General features: G+C 26.4%; 1 protein-coding gene across 3 annotated transcripts in view; it reads left to right on the top strand.

Annotated features, from left to right (window-relative positions):
* LOC119685456 (transcription factor E2f1) overlaps nucleotides 1-19,244 on the top strand; it is an 89,680-nt gene extending 70,436 nt beyond the window's left edge. For 2 of the 3 annotated variants that reach the window (XM_038099734.1, XM_038099733.1), the window contains 5 exons: nucleotides 5,059-6,148; nucleotides 6,247-6,933; nucleotides 10,511-10,721; nucleotides 10,798-11,676; nucleotides 19,080-19,244. In XM_038099734.1, coding sequence (XP_037955662.1) covers nucleotides 5,603-6,148; nucleotides 6,247-6,933; nucleotides 10,511-10,721; nucleotides 10,798-11,676; nucleotides 19,080-19,189 — 2,433 coding nt within the window. In that variant the 5' untranslated portion in view covers nucleotides 5,059-5,602 and the 3' untranslated portion in view covers nucleotides 19,190-19,244. The remainder of the gene's footprint in view (nucleotides 1-5,058; nucleotides 6,149-6,246; nucleotides 6,934-10,510; nucleotides 10,722-10,797; nucleotides 11,677-19,079) is intronic. The other variant, XM_038099735.1, reaches the window with a different exon arrangement.
* Nucleotides 19,245-22,669: the final 3,425 nt, after the last annotated feature.

Genomic DNA, 22,669 nt, shown 5'->3' with positions numbered 1-22,669 from the left:
AACATTCTATTTTATTTTCTAATAGTAAATTGAATTATTTATAGACTGTCGGATTATATGAATTAATTAATTCAGATTTTTTTTTAAATATTTACGCACACTACATGAGTTGTGAAGAAATGGTAATACTTTGTAAATTAATCGCCCTTGGCCGCGTTAAATGAACTTTTGTTGTGCTTTTGAATTGTAAACTTTTCTTATTTGTTTTTATTGCAATAAATTATTCACATAAATACGATTTTTAATTTAAGGCATTAAATCAAAAATATGTATGTCTAAGTTATTATAAATGATATATATAGCAACCAGCATGAAACTTCGCGGGGCAGTCAAAATATCATCCCCACTATTATTGAAAACAATAGCGAAGTTGCTTGCGAATAGGCTAGCGAAGGGGCTCGTGAATTCACTTCAGGATACTATCAAGTACTTGTGTTCCTTAAGCCGCGAAAATCGTAAAATCATAAAACACAAGCAACCGATAATTTCTAACCAGTCTATGTGTACCTAGGTTATGAAACAGCATTGGATTTTCCACGGATTACCGTTGTTATACCTGCAATGACTGTGTTTAATGCGCAACGATAATAGTGGACTTGAGTATCATCAGTCTCAGAAGTGTATATACTTACATAGAGTAGTTAAAGAATATTGCATTTATTATATATATATGGTAGAATACTTGAAAAAAAAAAAAATATGTTATTTTTTGAAGTGGATATTCGTTATATTGCGCGAGTACTGTATTAAGTTTGATAAAGTTCTGGCGACGTTTAAATAAAGTATAAAATACATATATTTCTTTATCTTATTCAGTAATGATAAATTTAGATGTGTCAATTCTTCAATTGTAAGTAAACTAATATCACAGTTTTAGAGCCAATCGAATGAAATTGTACACAAGGATTTATTGTGAATACTGGAAGGTATTGGTACAAGTACAAAGTGAACTGATACAATTTGGTGGATTATTACTCTTAACGCTCATAATAGATGTAGTAAAAGGAAATTCATTATTTTTGCGTAAAATTGAAGGCTTATTTAGGATGTTAGGTTGATCAGATTTAGGTCAAATATGCTCCGTTTTGTTTGATAACTTATTTTAATTTTGAAAGTAATTTCATTATGCTTTTGTCATAGAAGTCCTCGTTACTATTGAGGAAGTCGATTTTCTCAAGTCTGTCTTGAAGTGAATTTTTCACTAGAAAAATCGTTCGCCATGTGCAGGAACAGATGGTAATCACTTGGTGCCAGGTTTGAACTATAAAGTGAATGTAAAAGAATTTATATAAGAATTTATATATAATTATATTACATTATTATTATTTTTAATAACGTAATTGTGTTAATAATTAAATTTGTATAAAAAATATGACTACATGATTTCCTCCAAATGCGTTGATCAAGACCAACGAAACGTCGAGTTACAATGATAGTAAGAAAATTAATTATTTTTAATAAATAAGACTTAACAAACTAATTTATTAAGTAATTGATTTCTTTACCATAAATTCATGCGTAGAGTTATTACGATATGAACTCTAATGGTCCCTTGAGAATTAAATAAATTTATTGGTCTATTATTATAAAAATTCCTAAATTTTTTTTTTGTAATATTGCAAGAACGTTGAATGAATGGAGGATTTAAAGCATTACGGTTAGAAGGGTAGGGAGGTATATATGAAGGAAAATATTTAGCGATTACTGTTTGTGACTGCTCCATCAACTGCAACAACTACGCACACTTGTCCCCCTTTGTTACCAATCTAGTGTAAAGAGTATTAAAGTTGCGGTAAAACCAAAGGTAACTTATTTTCTTGTTTTATTTTTATTTATGAAATTGCAACCACAGCTATCTTGAGAAAGCCTGAATATCAAGTAAAATAAACGACATTTAGAAACAACCACATTTCACACATGCGACATATTTTCTGTTTTTCTAATAAAAAAAAGCAATTATTTCACACAACCTAAACGAGTTTTTTTTTTTATGTTCCCCAAAACGTTTTTAGATTTTTTTCTACACTTCATTAAGATTTTTTTGTTTGAAGAAGAAAAAAATAAACCTTAAAGCAAATCGAATGTAATAAAAATCGTTAATTCTGCACAAAATGTCAATAAACTCAATTTACACAAAATGCTAAGAAGTATAAAAACAACAATTAAAATATAACAACAATAACTTTAGAGAATGTAGCGTTACTTTTTTTTCAATGCCCAAAAGATAGAAACGCGCCAAGCAACAGAAACATTTATTATATTTTATCTACGGGTACGGGTACGGGTATGTGTACTTCTTTTGTGTTCTTGTTCGGATGAATTCAAGCTTAAAAATTGTTGGTAGTAAATTCCACAAGTGACTTCACTTTGTTTTCAGTTTAGTTCAGTTCAGTTCAGTTCAGTGTGTTTCATTTTACATTACATACACCAAGTTCTACTTATAGATAATGGCGCAACCTGGGTCAACCACTTATGAATGGCATGAAATCGTCCAATTGTATATCTTTCCCCACTATCCATCCATCTATTCTTGTTCTGCTGCTTTTTTTCTCGTATTCTGTCTCTCTCTCTCTCTCTGAAGTTTATTTGTTTGCCTAATAAAATGTGCGCGCTTCTTAAATTGTTTTTTTTAATTAGCATAAACACATAGTAGATTTTTCTATTATATATATTTATGTCAATCTGTTTGTATATATCTTTCACGGGTATTTTATTAGTGTGGTTTATTTATTCAATAAATTGCAGAAGCCTATGAAGAATTATTTTTAAATGTGTCAAACATAGGTACGTATTCATTCTACGCTCAGTTTTACTCAGTTAGTCATGCAAATTTTAAAAATTACTATTTGTATATATGTACATACATATTTGTATATATACTTATATATGAAATACATTTATTTTTATTTTAAACCATCGTTCGAAAGTTAAAATTTAAACGAAAAAGTATGTATATACTTTTTCGGATTTATTTTATAACATATATACATTGAAATTCATATATAGTTTTATTAATTGGCTATGGGAGTATTACGCGTAGAATACAATAAAAAAATTAAATTGTTTAAATAAATTCTTTCACTGATTCATTGTTGTTGTCGTATGTATATTGATTGAAGAAAAGACCCAGTACATATAAGAGGTACTAGTCAGTCACAGATACATTCCATATTTGACATATATATAATTTTATTGATAAATAGTAAACTATTCAAAACGAGCATGAAAAATGTAATCTAAGTAATTAATTTTCTCAAAGATGATCGTTCAATGAACTTTCATGACGACTACATAAAGAAACATATGAATAGATAATAAATTCATTAAAGAATTAAGCTTGATAAAATTTTATTTGCGAACTTTTAATTTTCTACTCAATATTTTTCTACACTTTTTGTACAGTTCTTTTTTAATTACTACTAAGTCATCTATTGAAATTACGAAGCAGATAATGAATTTTATAAATTATTTAGCTTTTTAACAATTTCTACAAATTTTTTGGTAATATGTTAAATTTTTGGACAAAATGTTGAAATAAAATACTTAAGTTGGCAAGAGTATAAGAAAGTGTGCTTGGAACGGTAGCATAATAGGAAAACCTATGTAAGACGTGAGCTATAAAACTTCAGTTAAAATGTAACTTTAGTCTACTCTTTTGCGTATATATTCACATCAACTCTACCATATAACAAACTATCCCCACCATAAGTAGTGGCCATATTTATTGGTGTTCTCTTAGACATATACGCATAAATATATATTATGTCACCGTTAGATAATCAGTTTTGTGAACCAGTATCATTGATTTATTGAATAAAATCCGCTTGATATATCACTACATTCTAACTGGCCACAATAAGTTGTTAGATTAATGCTAAAAATAAAAAATACTACCTTTTACAATATGATAGTAATGGAAAACTTTTCATTGTTGAACTATTAAGATGCACAGATGTTGGTATAACTAAATTGTTTCATAGAAGAGCAGAAAAAATAGTTACATGATAATCATCCCATTTGTAATAAGTGCCATCTCTGTGCTAAACAAATAAGAATGTACAATGTGAATAATATTATAAAGATAAATTTTCAAAAGTTAACTTGTGGCATATTTAAATAAATAATAGCTAAAAAACAATAAAAACAGTCAAAGTGCCAGTTAAAAGCCCCAAAATTACTGTAGTATATTTTTACATAAAAATTTCGTAGAAAAAATCTCTTTATTTTTGTAATTTTTGTAACAAAGAAACTAATTTTTTTTTATTGTTAAAGCAGATTACGAGATTTTTTTTAGTGATTTCCAATTAATATATAATACCAATAAAAATGCATTGAACCAATGGATAAGATGGCAGCGCTGCTCTTTCAAAGTTGGTTTTAAATTGAAATTAATTTAAAGACTGTCATTTAACAAGATAAGTAGTACAGTTTATTTGTGTGGTTCAACCTTACAATAACAAGTATTTACCTAATTAGTTGTTCCATAATTATATCTAATAATATATAATTATTATATTATGTAATCACCATATTTCCTTTTAAATATAAATTCTAAAATAGTGGAGAGAGATTTAATTGGTTTTGGCCACGATCACAAACAGTGACTCAGTCCCATTCTTCTATAGTTTCTTTTCTTCTTTCATAACTATATCCATTTTTAGGTATACCATACTAATTTTCTTTAAGTTGACTTTTATACGCTCCATTTCTCCGTTGTCGTATTCTTATTAAATTATTTTAATATTTTCCACGCAACGGTAGTCTTTTAAGTAAATTTGTGTGGGTTCTAACTTCAGTAATATGAGATTAACTTCAAAAAACTTGATCTTCTCATCCAGCATGAGTTCTTTCATCTATTTTGAGTCCAAACTCCACTTATCATATGCAGAGCTCCTTGCGGTTCAAGGATTCTTGAAAAGATTGCAGTGATCGGCGTACGAGCAACGCTGAAATTATTGAAATAATTATAACATATATACACTTTATTAAAATTTTATGTATTGCGTTAATTTATGTTTTGTAAGTTTTTAACGTATAATTTCTCTTTTTTCTTTCCAGATGTAAAGAATCCTTAGGTGCTAACTTAGTATAAGAAGAAATTATTAAGTACAATAAAAATTTTCAACAAAAAATTGTTAAAGGAAATAAGCCAGCCATATTTGCGGAAGTTAAACATATAAAAAAGAACTGTTAAGAAGTAACATCAGTGGCACAACAAGAAACAAATTCAGCTCTCTTAAAGGAAGGAAGTATAAAGTGTTTGAGCAAAGAAACACAGGTTGTATCTTTTAGTTTTGTTATATTGTGAAGACGCCTACTCCAAAGGAAGATGCACATAAATTTGTTGTAAACTGATGACAAACAAAAAACATTAATTTTAAGTAAATAGTTTTAAAAACTAACAAAACTAAATAAGAAAACTTTTTTATTAAGTCTGTACCAAGCACCAAAATAAATAAAAGAAAAGTGCAAATTAGTATTTTTGAGAAAGCTGTTTATAACGCAGAAAATACTAACTTAACTACCTGGTATATTCGTGCCACATATAAGCACGAAGGAATTAACAAGTTTAATTGCAAAAGTCAGCATACCAACAAAAACAATGTCTAAATATTTTAATTTAACACAGTCAGCAGCTGCAAATAGTACTGCAGCATATAGCACTGGTAACAGTACAAATAGTGCGTATGGGCAACGCCAGCGCCAACAAAATGTTCCAAGTGTTTCCTCGGCATCGCATGCTATACGCAAGTTGTCTTATGAACCCGTAGCTACATCAACTAATTCCGGTGGCAGCAATTCAAGTTCGAAAAACTCCAAAACTGCGACAAAACTGTTTTCAAATCCATCGGCAGCGTCATCGTATGTGTCAACATCAGGTTCTTCGTCACCAGTGTCAATTGTTTATCAAACAATTCCTACAACAATATCATCACAAACAAAACTGACACATCTGTTAGATCATGGTTATGGCGCAGCATATGAAATTTCTGCCACAACACCGACTACTACTACACCCGCCTCAACAACACAACAAGGTACACAGCAACATTTTGCGGGGAAATTTGCAACAACAACCGGGTCAACAACAACAACTAAGCACACAACAGATAATCAGCATATTACACAGTTTTATAAGGTGAAGAAGGTAGTTAGAGAACTCAGTACATTTTAGATATATCAACATCGTTTTAACTTTATACAAAAATTAATATGTATATATATTTTTTTTTTATCTATTCACAGCAAGTGAAACGTCATTTGCCTATGTCAGAGAGTCATCCAAAGAAGCAGGCTAAGCAAAGTTGCTCAACTTATGTGCAGCCCATACAACAGCAAACGATAAGTTTTGCAACACCAACACCTTCACCACAACCACCACGTCCACCGTCATCTGCCTCATCCACCTCATCGTCAGCTGCTTTAGCGGCCTTTAAATCAGGAGCAACTGCTTCATCATCTTTTCTTGCTTCTAAACGTACAACAGAAGGCAATAACCGTGCCGATACCTCATTGGGAATATTAACCAAAAAATTTATAGATTTATTACAAGACTCACCGAATGGTGTTGTTGATCTCAATGAAGCTTCAAATAAGCTAGAGGTGCAAAAGCGACGCATATACGATATCACGAATGTTTTAGAAGGCATTGGTATATTAGAGAAAAGGTCGAAAAATAATATACAATGGAAATGTGGGAATTCACTTGTTAGTTCGGATCGTGCTCGTGAAATGCTATTGGAGAGCGAAAGACTCGAACAGAAAGAGAATCAGCTAAACATACTGATTGATCAAATGCGTGATGAATTAAGCAGTGAAATATCTAAGAATAATAAATATGCTTATGTCACACATAGTGATCTAAAAAATGTTGACCTATTTGAAGATCAAATAATAATTGTGATTAAGGCACCACCCGAGGCCAAACTAGTGGTGAGTATAAAACAATAAGCTAGGATATTTTGATAGTTAATGAAATATGATTCAGATAATAATAATCTAAATTGTGTGTTGTTTAGAGTTTTTTGTAAAATTTTAAACAATGATTTGATTTTTAGTTTATTATTTTTAATTTATTTTATATAAATATTACCTATATAAAATGTTGACAACGTTTTCAAGTTCAAACGACTTCTTTTTTAGGGCGGAGGCTTATAACAACTCAATGTATTCAACAAACGATAACATTTATATAGGAAGTAATTATAAAAAAAAAATTAAACGAAAAAAAAACAGTTCTTTACAAAAAAAAGAAGCATTCAAACAACAAATATTGTATTATCCTTGTGAAAATACACGCTTGCAATGGAGACATGTTTACATTGTTTCTATCAACAATGAACAACTGATGCCGGAACGTAGACTTAACCATCCGTGAAATTAATCATTTAGTTGTGTCTTTAGACTATATCATTTAATTGTATAAAATAACAAGAAAATATGAGTTATTGATTGTACGTAGATGTATTTTTTTAAAATCTGCTTTAGTCAGAAAGAATACTTTTGTCATATCTGACACTTTTGCAGGTAAAGGCAAGACTTCACAGCCCATAAAACTCTTCGATAAGTTTAAAAGAAAATTACGTTACAATATATACCTTCTCTTATATAAAATAAATACATAATTTAAGTCCAATATTTCTACTTATTGGGTGGAATAAATGGTCGAACATAGGTCCCACATCCAAACATTCCTATGTTTAACATCCAAACATTCCTATGTTGTTGTTGTAGTAGCCCATTGGAATCAGCTTGTGTAATCCTTTTGGGGGGTGTTGAACGGCGCTTAGTCGTCGAGGTCGACGAATGACTTCGAGATGTAGACCCGACCGTTCTTGAAACCAAACATTACTATAACTTAAAACCTCACTTAGGAAAAAACTTCTAAGAAATTTTTTACTCTGCTATTTCTAAGAGATTCGAAAAAGTTTGGTATTTGAACAAAACTATTAGTTTGAGATATATTTTGTTAGGGAGGATCATTACTAACCGATTTGATTGTTTTTATTTAATTTATTTTAATAAATAAACAATTTCTTTTAATTTCAATAGTTTATAGTGTAAACTTATTATTTTTATAAAAAATTTACTTAAAAAAATAAAAAGAATAATTTTATTTTTTTAAGTAATTGTTTAATTTTCATTTAAAAAAAAAAAACATTACTCACATACTGTCTGCATTCCGCTTACACAAATTTTATTTATAGTTTAGAATTCGTTTATAAAAAAAATAAAATTTCATTGCCTTGCGCTTATAATGTATGTATATTGGACTGACGTCTACACTGCTTAAATGTTCTATTATACATTCAATTTATCTATTTTATATCTGTTTATTAACTTATTGTTATATTTTAGAACACATCTAATGTGAAATGTCTGGGTAACATTTTTTTTTTGTTCCTTTGGTTTGTTCTTACTGCGAAAAATTAGTGTATTTAAGTATTTTTTTAAGATATTCATATTTTGTGAAGCTGACTGCATTCTACATAGAAAATCAATCATCAAATATCTATACTTTCGGAAATATCTTAAAGTATGTATTTTTTTGTGATATTAGCAATATCTTTAACAAAACTACAGCCAATGTAGTTGATAAATTGCACGAAAGTTGTGGATTATTGTTTACAGACCGTTGATATGAAGATCTCACATTACTACTACTACTTGACCTTTCTAAAATTGAAGTTAAAGATACACTTAAATCATAGTGCATATTCTAAAAATTAGAATCCTGTACATGCAACTTTGAAATCCTTTGTTTATAACCCCATATTTTTATTTTTCCAAATTTAAGATACTATATCATCTGAACCTAAAACGCCTGAAAATCTTATATTACAATACGAAATTTCTAAAATTAGAATTGTAGATATCTTGGCACATTCAAACATCGTTATACATTTTCTAAAAAAAACAGATGCGAACTTCACATAACACTTCTTACCAGTATTATGTGACCTAACTGTGCTCCTATTTGTTAAAAATAAAAAAGTAATAGAACTTAGTTACTAAACAAATTCGGTTTATTTAATCCATACAGTTTCTAGATATGGACAGCTAATTTTGCATTGCGAACCGGACATAAGATTTTCATCCTTTAGTTTTATTCTGAACATATCTCTGTATCTCAGTTGTAATTCTCAATTTGACGCTTCCCTGCTATCGTTTCCTTCTATTTTGACTCTTCTCTTTCTTTTCATGTTATATACCTCGTTTGTTTTTCTACTAAAGCAAAAAGTTTTATTTAACGTTTTCCTTCTTTCTATTGCTATTTCCATTTTTTTTATATCTTGAATTTTCTTTAATATTATTTTATTTATTAACATTTATATTAGAAGTTGAAGAACTTCTCAGTTTCTACTCTTGACTGTATTTTGTAGTTGTCAATTTTTCTGTCTCTCTCTCTCTCTGTCTGTCTCTTTCTTCGTTCTGTTGCTATTATTTTTTCTCTCCTTTTTGTCTCTATATTTTTTCTCTGCTTTTATTCTCTATATTTTTTTCTCTCCTTTTTTACATATATCTGTTCTATTTTCTTTCCTTTTTTATATTTTTTTGTTCTATTTTCTCCTTATTTTATCTCTTGCCTTTTTCTTTCTTTCGTATGTTTTTTAATTAACTTTTTTCTCCTTTTTCTCTGAAAAGGAGATTATCTCCTCTAACTTTTTTTACATATAACTTACTTCCTTGTCTAAATTCTTATCAGTTTTACTTCTGTAATAAGTAATTATAAAAAATTAAGTCTTAAGTCTCTCTCTCTATCTGCCAAATTTGGTGGCATCACAATATCTCTGTGTGTGCCACTCTGTCTGCGAATGGAAGAGATTTCTATATTACCCCTCGGTGCCTCCATCTAATCACTATTTATTTCTCTATTCTCGTAATTTCTTGTATTTTTCATTTTTAATATAAAAATTACATATTTGAAGATTATAAAATGAGAGAATAACAGAAATCTATTATTTTGCTGTATTTTTCACTCTATCTTCTGTCAAAGAATAATAGTAATAATTTATTAATTATATTAAAAACATCGACTTTTCGATATGCGAAGAAAAACTAAAAATGAAAAGAATTCATCGAGAAAATTTCGCTCCACATTTATTAGGGCACATTTAATTACTAACAAAATTTTTTGTTACGTTACTTTTCTTTGTTGTACGGTGTCCACGGACAGTCGTCGTACTCTGTTTCTGTTAAAAAGAAAAAGTTAGTCCCACAAATATCATTTCTAAAAATAAATTCAAATCATTTACTTTTCAAATTGGTCAAATAGATTTAGCAAATTTTGCCGTTTTTCATTTATATTTAAACCAGACAAAGAACGCACGTTGTCAACGCATACTCACTCGTAGGTATTTCATACGATTTTGATAAAATTAACTTTACAAAAAAAAAAAAAAGAAACTAATTAGTAACACAAACGTTATTAATTAATTTATTATTATTAATTTATTTCCATTTTTAAATATAGATATGAATGAATAATAATATTATATTATATTTTTAGCTACCTGATTCCAACTGTCCACGTGAAATATATGTTAAAGCTGAAAATAATGGTGAAATCAGTGTGTATCTGTGCCATGATAATTCACCAGAAAACTCGCCCACATTTGCTGCAACAACGGCGACTGCCGCCCGTCAACATAATGACACGTTATTTAATGATATCAATCGTTTAACGCCAATTATGACTGCACAAAAACATCACGGACTAGGTACAATGTTTCAAACTATCCTGTTGGCAGCAAAATTTGTAATATACACCGCACATATGTATCTTTTTGTTTATAGGTTTACCGGCAATTGCATCAACCGCATCATCAGCGGCGGTGGCGGCCTCAACTCCCTTTACATATCCCATACGTTCCGCACAACGAAATCTGAGTAAATCAATAGAAGCTGCTGCAAAACAAGAAATTGATTTTGGTTGTGCCAGTTTGGTTGGTGGTACCAGTAATAATTATCAGCAACAATTACAACAACCAACGCTACAAAATAAATTAAATGCAAATATTGGTGAAGAATACAATTTGTTCCCTACAATAACAAGACCTGTGCTAACAAGTACTGCGCTCTTACAAAATTCAATAATTGCCTCGTCTAGACCAAATACCGCCATGCAAAATATAAAATTAGAACCTGCTGATGGTTACGCCGTTGGGTCGATCGTTTTGAAACCAAGAAGAGAACACAGTACTGCTGCTGCAACTACTAGCACAACTGGAATTGCTACTGCTGGCAGTCAACAAGATAAAAATTATACGCTTAATAGTTTTAATAAGGATAGGAATACTGGCCTAAAAAATGATGTTAACATGGTTAATTGTGCAATGGAACAGCATAATACAAGTGTTGTTAATGTAAATGCTGCTGGAACTGAACAGAATCTAACTATGCCTGATATGATGAGTTCCACAAATGAGACAACTGCTGTTCTACACTGTTCAACAAGTAGAAAGACATCAAGTACACCACAATCAACAATGTCATATATAATCGAAAGAACAACATCCGCTGGCGGTCAAACAAGTACAGATACTGCAGACACAAGTCAAATGGTGGACTCACATTTAACGCAAATCGATTCAAATAATGCTTCAAGCGTCAGGAACGCACTTATTTCGGATTCGGTTAATTTGAGTCCTGGCACATTGGTTGGTGAGCAAAATTGTAAGTTTTTAAATTTATTTTCAATGCAATTAATTCATAAATAAAATATATTTACTATAATTACATATTTAGGTTTGTTTAATTATAAATATTTTATTTAAATTTATTTTTGCTAATAATTTTTGCTATATATTTATGACATATTTATTTAAAACTATTGAGGAACTAATAACGAATAAGAGCATATTATTATATAAGAATGTATTTGATGTCTCTATTATTAATTAAGTTTAAACTATTTTTATTCAACATTATAATTTTGATTAATATTATTATAGTTAATAACAATATTACTATTATTTATAATAATAATTATATTAATATTATTATTAATAATAATATTGTTATTATGAATAATATATTATTATGATTAAAAATAATATATTATTAATATTATTTATATATGACCGGAAGCAATACCTAGTGGTAGTTATAGGTCAATTACTTTATCCTGGAACGGAAGAGTTTTTAGCGGAACAACGAGTATCGTGAACCCCGCACTACCCACAGAAAGACGTCTCTGTGGGTGCGTTAAGTCATTTTTCTTCCAGCCTCGAATAAAAAACAAAAATTATTTATATTGTTAATATTTTTTATATTATGTATATTATTTATATTATTAATATTAAAATACTAAATATATTTCCTTTCCATGGTTATGTATTTATAATAAATTTATATATATTAAAAAGTAATCATTTATCAATAACACTTATCAATATTAATAATCTTTTGTTTATGCTTTAAACTTATATGAATGGTTCTACTATTAAATTTTATCAAACAATACAATTTTATGTATATTAAACATTAATTATTTATTAATAATACCTTTCAAACCAAATATAAATAATATATTCTTTATTCCTTAAAGGAAGATTCTACTAAAAATTTTATTGATATTGTTTACATATTTATACTAAAAATATTGTTTAAATATTTATTTATAATCAATATTAAAATATCAATATTAATTTTTTTATTTTTTTCTATTTATAAATTATGTGAAACGTTAACTATTAAATTCTATTAATATTAGTCATGTGTTAATACTAAAAACATTTTTAAAAATATTCATAATAAGTTGTATATTTATTAAGAATTAATTATATATTAATAATACTTGTCAATATTAATATTATATATTTTATATATAAAACTGGTATTAAACATTCTACTATTAAATTCTTTTTACACTGTTTAATATTTTTTTAAAAATTTGAATCTCATAAAGTGAATCAATTTTAAAATTGGGTCACTCACTTCATGATAATTATTAGGGGTTTATATTATATATTATTGTAAAATTTTATAATCTAATATTATGTTGAATTTGTTCAATTTATACATATTATTTGTTTTATATACATATTATTTAAATTATAATCTATAATTAAATCTGGCTACCACTATTACTATATCATTACTATTAAATTTTTCATATCATTATGTATCATAAACAGCATCATTCTCCTAAAAAAAGTGCATAACCATAGCATCATAACACTCACGAAAAGCGCTTGGCGGGAACTCCGGCTGTGATTTGCGTATTTTCATTTCTCTCGCATCACAGTCTGAGTTCTTGCTGTGCGTTGTTTCACATTCTGCTATCAAAGATTTGTAAATAATTAATTTAAAAATTTAATTTATAAAAATTGCAACCAAAAATAAGCACCAAACGGAAATTATAATTTGAAACTAACAAAAGTCTGAAATATGGTGGTTGTGTTGGGTAGTCTATAGCTGTTTAATATAAATTTAATTAAAATTGGAATTATATTTTACATAATAATACTTAATTAAAATTGCCAACATCCTAATAAGGAGGATGTTAGTAAATATTTAAAAAGTAATTAGGAAACGAGTAATTAAGATTCATCAGTTTTTATAAATGGAATATTAAGATATGCCAGAATTAGAATTTAGTTGATAATACTAACATTTCTCTATTTTATTTTTATGATATAAAATTTAAATAATTTTTATTTTTTTAATATATAAGGCAAATGTAGGTTAGATGATACGAAAGATTTAACGATGTATAATTCAAATATTATACTGGTTTTTTCTTATTATTATAATTTAAGAAGCTTAGGTGATATGGAAGATCATGATGATATAGATATGAAAATATAATCGTTTAGTGTCAACTTTTGTATAAATCACTTTAATAATGCATGACGAACAGATAGTATTCAAACAATGACTTTTTGTTATTTTTCTCAATTAAGAACTTTTTTTCGTTTTCAGTTTAATAAAAAAAATTTCAATATAAGGTATTGATTAAGACCATCGAACAGGATTAAAAGCACTTATAATTACATAAGACAAAATAAAATTCATAAATAATGGTAAAACTGGTATAGTTTTCAGCTTAATATTCTTGAAATATAGATAGATATGTACGACGTACTGCATTTCTATAATATTCTTTAATTAAAATTTATGTTAATTTTTTTTTTTTTTTTACAATTAATCACTTGTCTCTCAATTCCACTAGTCATAAACTTTTTAACTGCTTAATTTTACTGTGGGCCAGGACATATCCAGATATCAAGAATATATTAAAGAAGGGCTTTCTGCTGTTCATTTATGACATGGAATACATATCTTTTCGGTTAAGGACAATTTTGCAGTGTGTGTGCGAAGTGGTAGCCTAACTTTCTGTCTTTTGTATATGTACCTTACTACTTTAGACAGTAAAGTACTTAAATTTTTTATTAAATAATTGTTAAAAAGAAATCTATATAAATAGAACGTATAAATCTGAATCTAACATCTATTTCATACTACGAAAAATAATGTTCATTAACTGCTCTTCAACCATTGTCTTCTCTCGCAAGAAGTTAAAATTTAAGTTTTTCTTTTTTGTGCTCACTTGTATTTAAAATTATTATAAAAAAAGTCTCTCATTACCGCACAAATTACTTCCGTTTTCTCTCATTATTTGCATGTTTTACTCAAATTACTGATTGCAGAGCAAATATGGAATGTGAATGCATCCCCGGTACTTTAAGTACCTTTCCTAAAAAGGTACTTAAAGCCTTTCGTAGGTTTGTAGTGTGAAGAGCATATTAGGAAAAGACAATATTAGAAAGACAATATCTTTATTTTACCAGTATCTACATAAATATAAAAAATTTCTATAACGCTCTTATAAGTTTTAACTGGTAAATTATTGTTTTCTTTTGTGCCAAGACTTGAAAGAATTCTTAGAGAAAAGAGCTATTTTGCTTTTCTGGCATTTGATAGATTTATAACAGGTGAGTATCCGGATGAGATCTAGTCTCTCTTGAAATCTCTTGGGTACTATCAGATAGATAGCAGTCTGCTTTGTTGACGAAATGAAACTCATTAAGGTCTTTAATGAAGTAGACTCATGCTGGTGTCATACTCATATACTCATAGATTATATACCAAGTTATATGGGAACTTGAGTAAATAAAGTAATTTTTTGATAATATTGACTGTTTTATACTTTGTTTTAAATCAGTTGTGATGGTAGACTTAGACTTAGACTACTTTTATTCTTTTTAAAACTTAAAGTTCCAATTTACATTGTTCCGTTCTGCATATGACGTAGTACAGTCATTCTAATTGAGATAAGTAATTACTTATTTATACTTTGAAAATAATCAATACGATTTTAATCTTTCTAACAGTGAGAATAAAGTTCTTTAAATCATATTTATGATATCTGCTTTACCAATTCTTATGAGTAATAAAGATCTTACACAAACCAAGTTAATTTTCGGAATAATTCTTAGTTGTAATTATGTAAATATCGAATATTAGTAGGTTTATGAAATAGATTTTGATTTAACAACAATAAAATAATACACCCTCCAAATTTTTAATATTTAATGTAATATATAGTATGTTAGAGTACATAATAGTCATAGATCATTAATCTTATATAAGTGATAAGATTATAATATAATATTATATTATATTAATATTGGAATAAATAATGAGTTATTCAGAAATGTATATAATTTTGTATAAATAAGAAAAATAAATATTCTTATTGCTAAATCATACAACATACAATCAAGTCATGGTTAAATTAATATTTTCGAGTTCCTATCGAAAGATCAAGAGTTGGATTTCTGGACTTGTAAGAATTTTTCAAATTCTTCGATAGTATTACTACAACAATTTATATTCGTACAAGAGTATAAGTCGTATAAGTTACAATCTGTTATTTATTAATTAATATAATTTATGTAATTTAGAATTTATTAAAACTTATTATAAAAATTAAATTTAATGTCTTTGATTACTATATATTAGGCATTAATTAGTTTCTTGAGAACTATTGATATATATATAATTTAATGTACACAGAAATTTATAGCTAAATATAGGATGTAATTTTATCAAACCAAACTTTACGTAAAATTAAAACTAGGATGTTGGCAAGTTATAAACAAATTATTAAAATAAGCAACAAAAACGAGAACTCAGTCCAAAATTTGAATTTTTTTTTAAAACCTTAAAAATAATTTCGGAAACAAACATAATTATTTTTATAATAATTAAATTTTACAACAAATTACTAAGTTCGAGTAATACTCACCTGTCATAGCTATATTTTTATTTTTTATTTTTTTGTGCATATATTTTGTTTTTAATAAAACTTTATTACACGAGGGTTGTTCGATAAGTCGGCGAATAATGTACCAAACAGTTTTTAAAATATTTTTGTGTTTTTACTTTTTTATTATTCGGCCGTATTTAAAAACTTAAACCTAGATTATTTCTCTGATATAGGAGCCTCTTTTGTTTTGTTTATTTTTTAACAATTTTTTGAAAAATGAATCACTTCAAAAACAAAAACAATGTTTAAGAAGCAATACGGGACAATCTGTGCCGTCATATGCTATAATTCCAAATTGTTAGAACTAGTTCCGTTGTGGTCCTATGGGCACCAAAGAATCAAAGAAGTTAATAATTTTCGTACAATTATTTAACTTCTCTTATTCTCGATTATAAGCAGGTTTCTTTTATTTTCACTTAAAGCTCTCTTGATTTATTGTTTTGTAAAAGAATTCCATAGATATTTATCATAAATTTTCTATTGAATTTAAAATTTTCCTCAGACACAAATCAAAACTTCACAATCATTCATTTGGCAAAATCTTTCCGGTATCAACATAATGAAAATTTTAATCCGCATTCATATCAGTACCATATAATAGTACCGAAAAAGACAAAAAAGAATAAAAATTCATTTTGGAACTGAATTCTCGTGGGTCTGCATTGCAATCCAAAAGGGCAATTACATTGAAATTGAAATTTTGTAGCACCATGAGATTCAGCTCTGGCGTGAATTTCAAAACAAATAATACAAAATATATATTTTTATTTTTATAATTATACATTAAAAAAAAAAAACAAAAAAAAAGATTGTATAAAAACACATAAACCATGTTAGTAGGTAAAATCTTCTTTTATAAAACTAGAGAAAATCTGAATATGTAAAATATATTAACTACTGTTAATAGATCATATTAGTAGATCATAAAAATTAATTTTACTATGGAAACTACTTACCTTTAAATATCAAAGAATAAACTCGACATCCTCAAAGGGGGGGGTCTTCAAAATAGACATGAAGTTCGAAATGTACAAAAGCTGTTTAAAGTGATAGGACTAAAAAAATACCTATAGAACAGAAGTAATAGAGAATTTTTAACTGATGGAACTAGAGAAAGCTTGCTGTCATTTTTGTTGTTATGCGAATCGTATCACTCTCTGCGTACAATAAAATTCATAACGAAAGTGGTAAGAGACTCTTGATTATTGTTGTAACCCTGCTGGTATTGCCGCTTTTAGGAGTAAACCCAGCTGTTACAGAAGTTATAAATAGATTCAGTTGTTGCTATACAAAGTTTTTTAATTAACACTTAAATTATTAAAATCATACATTTATTATGAACACTATTACACTAATAATACTATTTGAAAAAATAGCAATAAAACTTTAAATTTAAATTAAATAAGATAAAGTATTATTATCCTTACAAAGTATAAAAGTATTCATTTACTTTTATTCTTCTTTTATAGTTCTTATATACATTGTATTTTTTTTGTAAAGTATTAATATATTTTAAAAATATATCTACCTAATATTTTGATATTTCAAAAAAAAGAGTTTGATTTATCAAAGAAAACGATATTTTTATTCACACTAGATTCAGTGGAACCCAACCTTTTTTTTTTATCTTTATGCATCTCTGGTATAATATATAATGCACTTAATTACTTGGCAAAACAGATAACAACGGTTGGAAATAGAAAGAAGTGTGGTGGGAAGGGGAGGGGGCATATGAAAGTGGTAATTAAGGATTAAGGTTTTAATGTGCACAAAAGAAGTGTATAGGTAATATATTCATTTCATGGTAATATTTAATCTGATTTTAAATCTAGGTTGAAAATATATCCCGAGACGATGTATATGAGCGCCACTTGTCTATTTATGAAATTTCTTTTTATAGTTGATTATCTTATTTTGAAACCGTATTCACTTATATATGGTATATAATATATATAAATTTATATATGTATGTATAAAAATGAATATATGTATGTATATATATAAATGAACATATATGTGTATATAAATAAATATATATATAAGTATATAAATTATTAAATATATAGTATGTATGTAAATATATATGTGTATGTAAATAAATAGATATTAATATGTATATAAATTAATAATATATATATAGAATTTCGTTTTTATTTTAAATCAGTTAAATTTATTTTCATATTAAGTCATTTATTTTACATACCCTAAACTGTAACTTTAAAGTTAAAAAATAAATATATAACAAAAAAATTTTTATTTTATTTTATAGTGTAATTAGATATTTATATATATGTTCTATATATATATATATATAAAATATATAATATATAACTATACATATATATAAAATATATAATATATAATTATATATATATATATAATATATAATTGCATATATATATATATATAAAATATATAATTGCATATATATATATATAAAATATATAATTGCATATATATATATATAAAATATATAATATATAATTACATATATGTATATATAAAATATATAATATATAATTACATATATATATATATATATATATATAAAATATATAATTACACATATTTTTATGTTTTATGAAGTATTAAATAATAAATAAATGTATATACCATATATATATATATATATTGTATATAAATCTTAGTCATATGTATTATTTGTGCATTTATTTTTATAAAAACCTATCTATAAACTTAATTTTAATATAATTTATTTTATTTTTCCTTAATTGGTATTATAAGTTTTTGACTTTAAATAATATATAACTAAAATAAATTATATTCTTTTATCTATTTGTAGATCTGCTCGATTTGCCACCATTTCTGTCAATTGAGCCGCCATTGGATATTGACTATAACTTCTCATTGGATGAATCAGAGGGTCTTATTGAACTATTCAATGATTTTTAGATATAAATACAAAAATAAAATTCGCATATATATTTAATAAATGTAAATGTCCTTATATATGATTTACATATTTATTTTAATCATATGTATAGGTATGGTTTATATATAGTAATATACAGTACACTATAAAATATTAAGCTATAATAATTAGTTTTGTTATAAACTATAGTGTATATATAAATGTAATAATTATATACTAAAAATGCTAATATTGCATATACAGAAAACATACATACATACACACAAAAAACATACTAAAATATACAATTGTAAAATAGAAAATATAAATTTAATATAAATAATTTTTAATAATAGACAAAAATGCAAAATCAGGAAAGCAAATTTATGAAAATAATAAAAATAGTTAAAAGTAAGAAATAAGAAAATTTTTTCTAAGCATGCAAAATATAAAAAGAAACCTAATACAAAAAAATAAATTTTTCAAATGTTTAACGTATTACAATATACGCATTACGCATTGTTTAATTTATCAATAGTTTTCTAAATTATATATTTTTTATTTAATATTTTCGAAAAAAAAAATTTGTAAAATGTATAAAACTATCTAAACGTGTTAAACACGTCCTGTCATGTTAATTTTTTCATAAAAGAGAAAAGTTAAAAATTTTACTCGAAAATTCAATTGAATTTTATTTATAATAAAATTATTTAAATTAAAAATTATATTAAAAAACAAACGTAATTATAAAATGTAATTCATTTTTGTAAATTTTTTTCCCATATTTTTCTCTTTAATTAATAATTTAATTAAATTATTTTGTATATACAATTTTATCAATATTTTTGTATACAAAACTGATTATATTTGCAATTAAAAAAAACTTATATTATTAATTATTTGAAAACTATATGTTTGCGCTTTTACAGAAAAACTATATACATTTTTTTGGAAATAAAGTCTTCGTTAATAATAGCGTACAGAAAATATTAATTATTTAATAAAAAAAAATTCAAATTTATTATATTAAAATCAAAATCTAATTGGAATTTACAACAGCTACAGCACTTCAAAATATTTATGTAACAAAAAATAGAAGCAAATATAGCAACAAATTTTAAATTTTTGTTATACTACAAATCTTTATTGATAAATAATAACAAATTTTCCTTTTTTTTTTATATATAAAGATAAAAATTGCATCAAAACTAAAAACCGCCAGTAAAAAAGTACACCGTAAAAAAATTTAAACTTTAAATTTAGTAGTAAAAAGAAATGAAAACCCAAAAAAGAAAACAATCGAATAGTGTATTTCAATAATAAGAAATTTAAGTTGAAACTTAATTAAAAACTTTAAAAAGAAAAATTATAATAAAGTGAAAAGCAAACTTTTAATTTTAAAAAATTGTTAAGTACTTTTTATTATTTCTTTCCAAAATATATAAAACAAATGTTAAGTTTAAATTTAAAAAAATGTGTCTTTTTTTCTATAATATATATATTACGCTAATATATAAATGTAAGTATTTACCTATATTAACTATAATTCTTATCTGGAGATGACTGGGTGTATAAGTAAACTATCTCCGTGAATAATATAAAGTCTGCTATACATAATGAATGAAATATATAGTACTTTCCACTTAAAACAAACCGAAAATGGTTTGTGGATAATGTATCCCTTAACACCCAGATGACTGAGTGTATAAGAGAACTATTACCATGGATAATACAAATCCTGCTTTTCATAATGAATGACATATATAGTACTTTCCGTCTAAAACAAACCGAAAATGGTTCTTCGAAGGTCGATTTTAAGCCCTTTTTAAATGAAGTTTAGGCAAAACCGAAGAAAAAGTGAGTTCACATTTAATTTGAAAAAATACTTTTTTTTATTAAGGTTTTCAATTGCTTCTGATCCTTTGGTATAGCGGAATACCTTAAGATCGGCTTTAAACTCGTTTAAAACGAACTTTCAGCTAAACGGAAATAAATCTGAAAGTGCATATAGTATTGTATTTAAAATAACTTAAAACGAATCGATCACTTTCCGATCCTTCGATTTAAGCAAAAAGTACTGAATAGTAGACTATCTGCGTTGTGGTTTTTTAACAAAGAATACGTTTTAAAGAGGAATAGATTTAGATCTTATGATAAATTTTTCCTTCACATATTCCATAAATTCAAATTTGAATTAAAGCTCTAATAATATCTCAGATTTGAATTAGAATATATATGGACTTTAATCATGTCTACTACAATATGGAGGACACAAGAACAACGCACCAACGTTATAATTATCTATTAAAATATCGGTTTTTTTTTTACCGTTAATGTAGTTTTTATTTTTGAATAAAAAAATGCATAATTTTTTGATTAAAATATACTTAGTGATAAAGTTGACTGTATATTGTATATAATACCAAATAAACCTAATTTGACTCTAATTCCGAAGGGAGTGAGCTGTCTTGCGCTCTCACTGCACTATATGCCGATAGTACTTCCCGACTGTTCCATGTTTTAAGTTGTAAAATTTTTACGTTTACGTTGACTAACAAAAAGACAATAAAATCCAACAAATACACTTTAGATGGCGCTTCTACTTGTTCTTCCTATATTTTTATACAAATTTCCAAATTTTCAAAAACTAAGCTATATTGACGTTCATATATCCAATTAGAGTTATTCAAAATAGATATCTGTAATATAATGTATTGTCAAATAGAAATGCGTCGAAAATCAGAATCATGTCCTAATTTGTTGTCCTAGAGCAAAGATAATATAAGATCAAATTAACATTAAATCATTCCAACTACAAGATTTTATAGTTTAGTTTCAACAATGCATTATATATCACATTTCAATTATTTAAGCATTAAATTGAAATTTTTATTGTTATATAAACTATAGAAAACTTTTTTGATTTTCAAATGTGTATTTTATCAAAAATTGTATTATCATTTCGATAACCAAATATTTATAGAATGTCAAAACTGAATATAAGAAGATACATAAAAAAAAATAATGACTTGATGTTAAAAGTGGCCTATCAAAATTTAAACAGTGATTGAAATAGAAAAATCTAGAATCACTTTCACTAGACCTACTTTGATGAAAATGCTTTAGAAAAATATACAAAATCGTCTGGATCGCACATGCCATAAATAATTACGAGAGAAATAATTTAGATGACATATTTCTCATATGTCCACCATTACTATTAACTGGTATGTCCGCCACTATTTGTCTAAATCACCTGATTACAATATCAAAGCATCACCAAAGAATTCTTGGTTTCCATGTAAATTCTAAATTTTTCTATCCAATGCTTCTTACGATTTTTTGTGACCCTTAGTTCACTAATCCCATACAATTGTTTGGATCACGATTTCCAGTAAGGATATGTTAAGAAACGTCATCAAGGAAGAATGGAATACTGCAAAGTTGGTTGAGTCCAAGCAAAAATACCTAAAAGAAGTCATTAAACGCAGAGGGGTAAACAGACTATTAAATTCAAGATT

The sequence above is a fragment of the Teleopsis dalmanni genome, chromosome 2, assembly GCF_002237135.1.
Source record: "Teleopsis dalmanni isolate 2A chromosome 2, ASM223713v2, whole genome shotgun sequence".
Lineage (NCBI taxonomy): Eukaryota > Metazoa > Arthropoda > Insecta > Diptera > Diopsidae > Teleopsis > Teleopsis dalmanni.
This window is presented reverse-complemented; position numbering and strand designations above follow the sequence as displayed.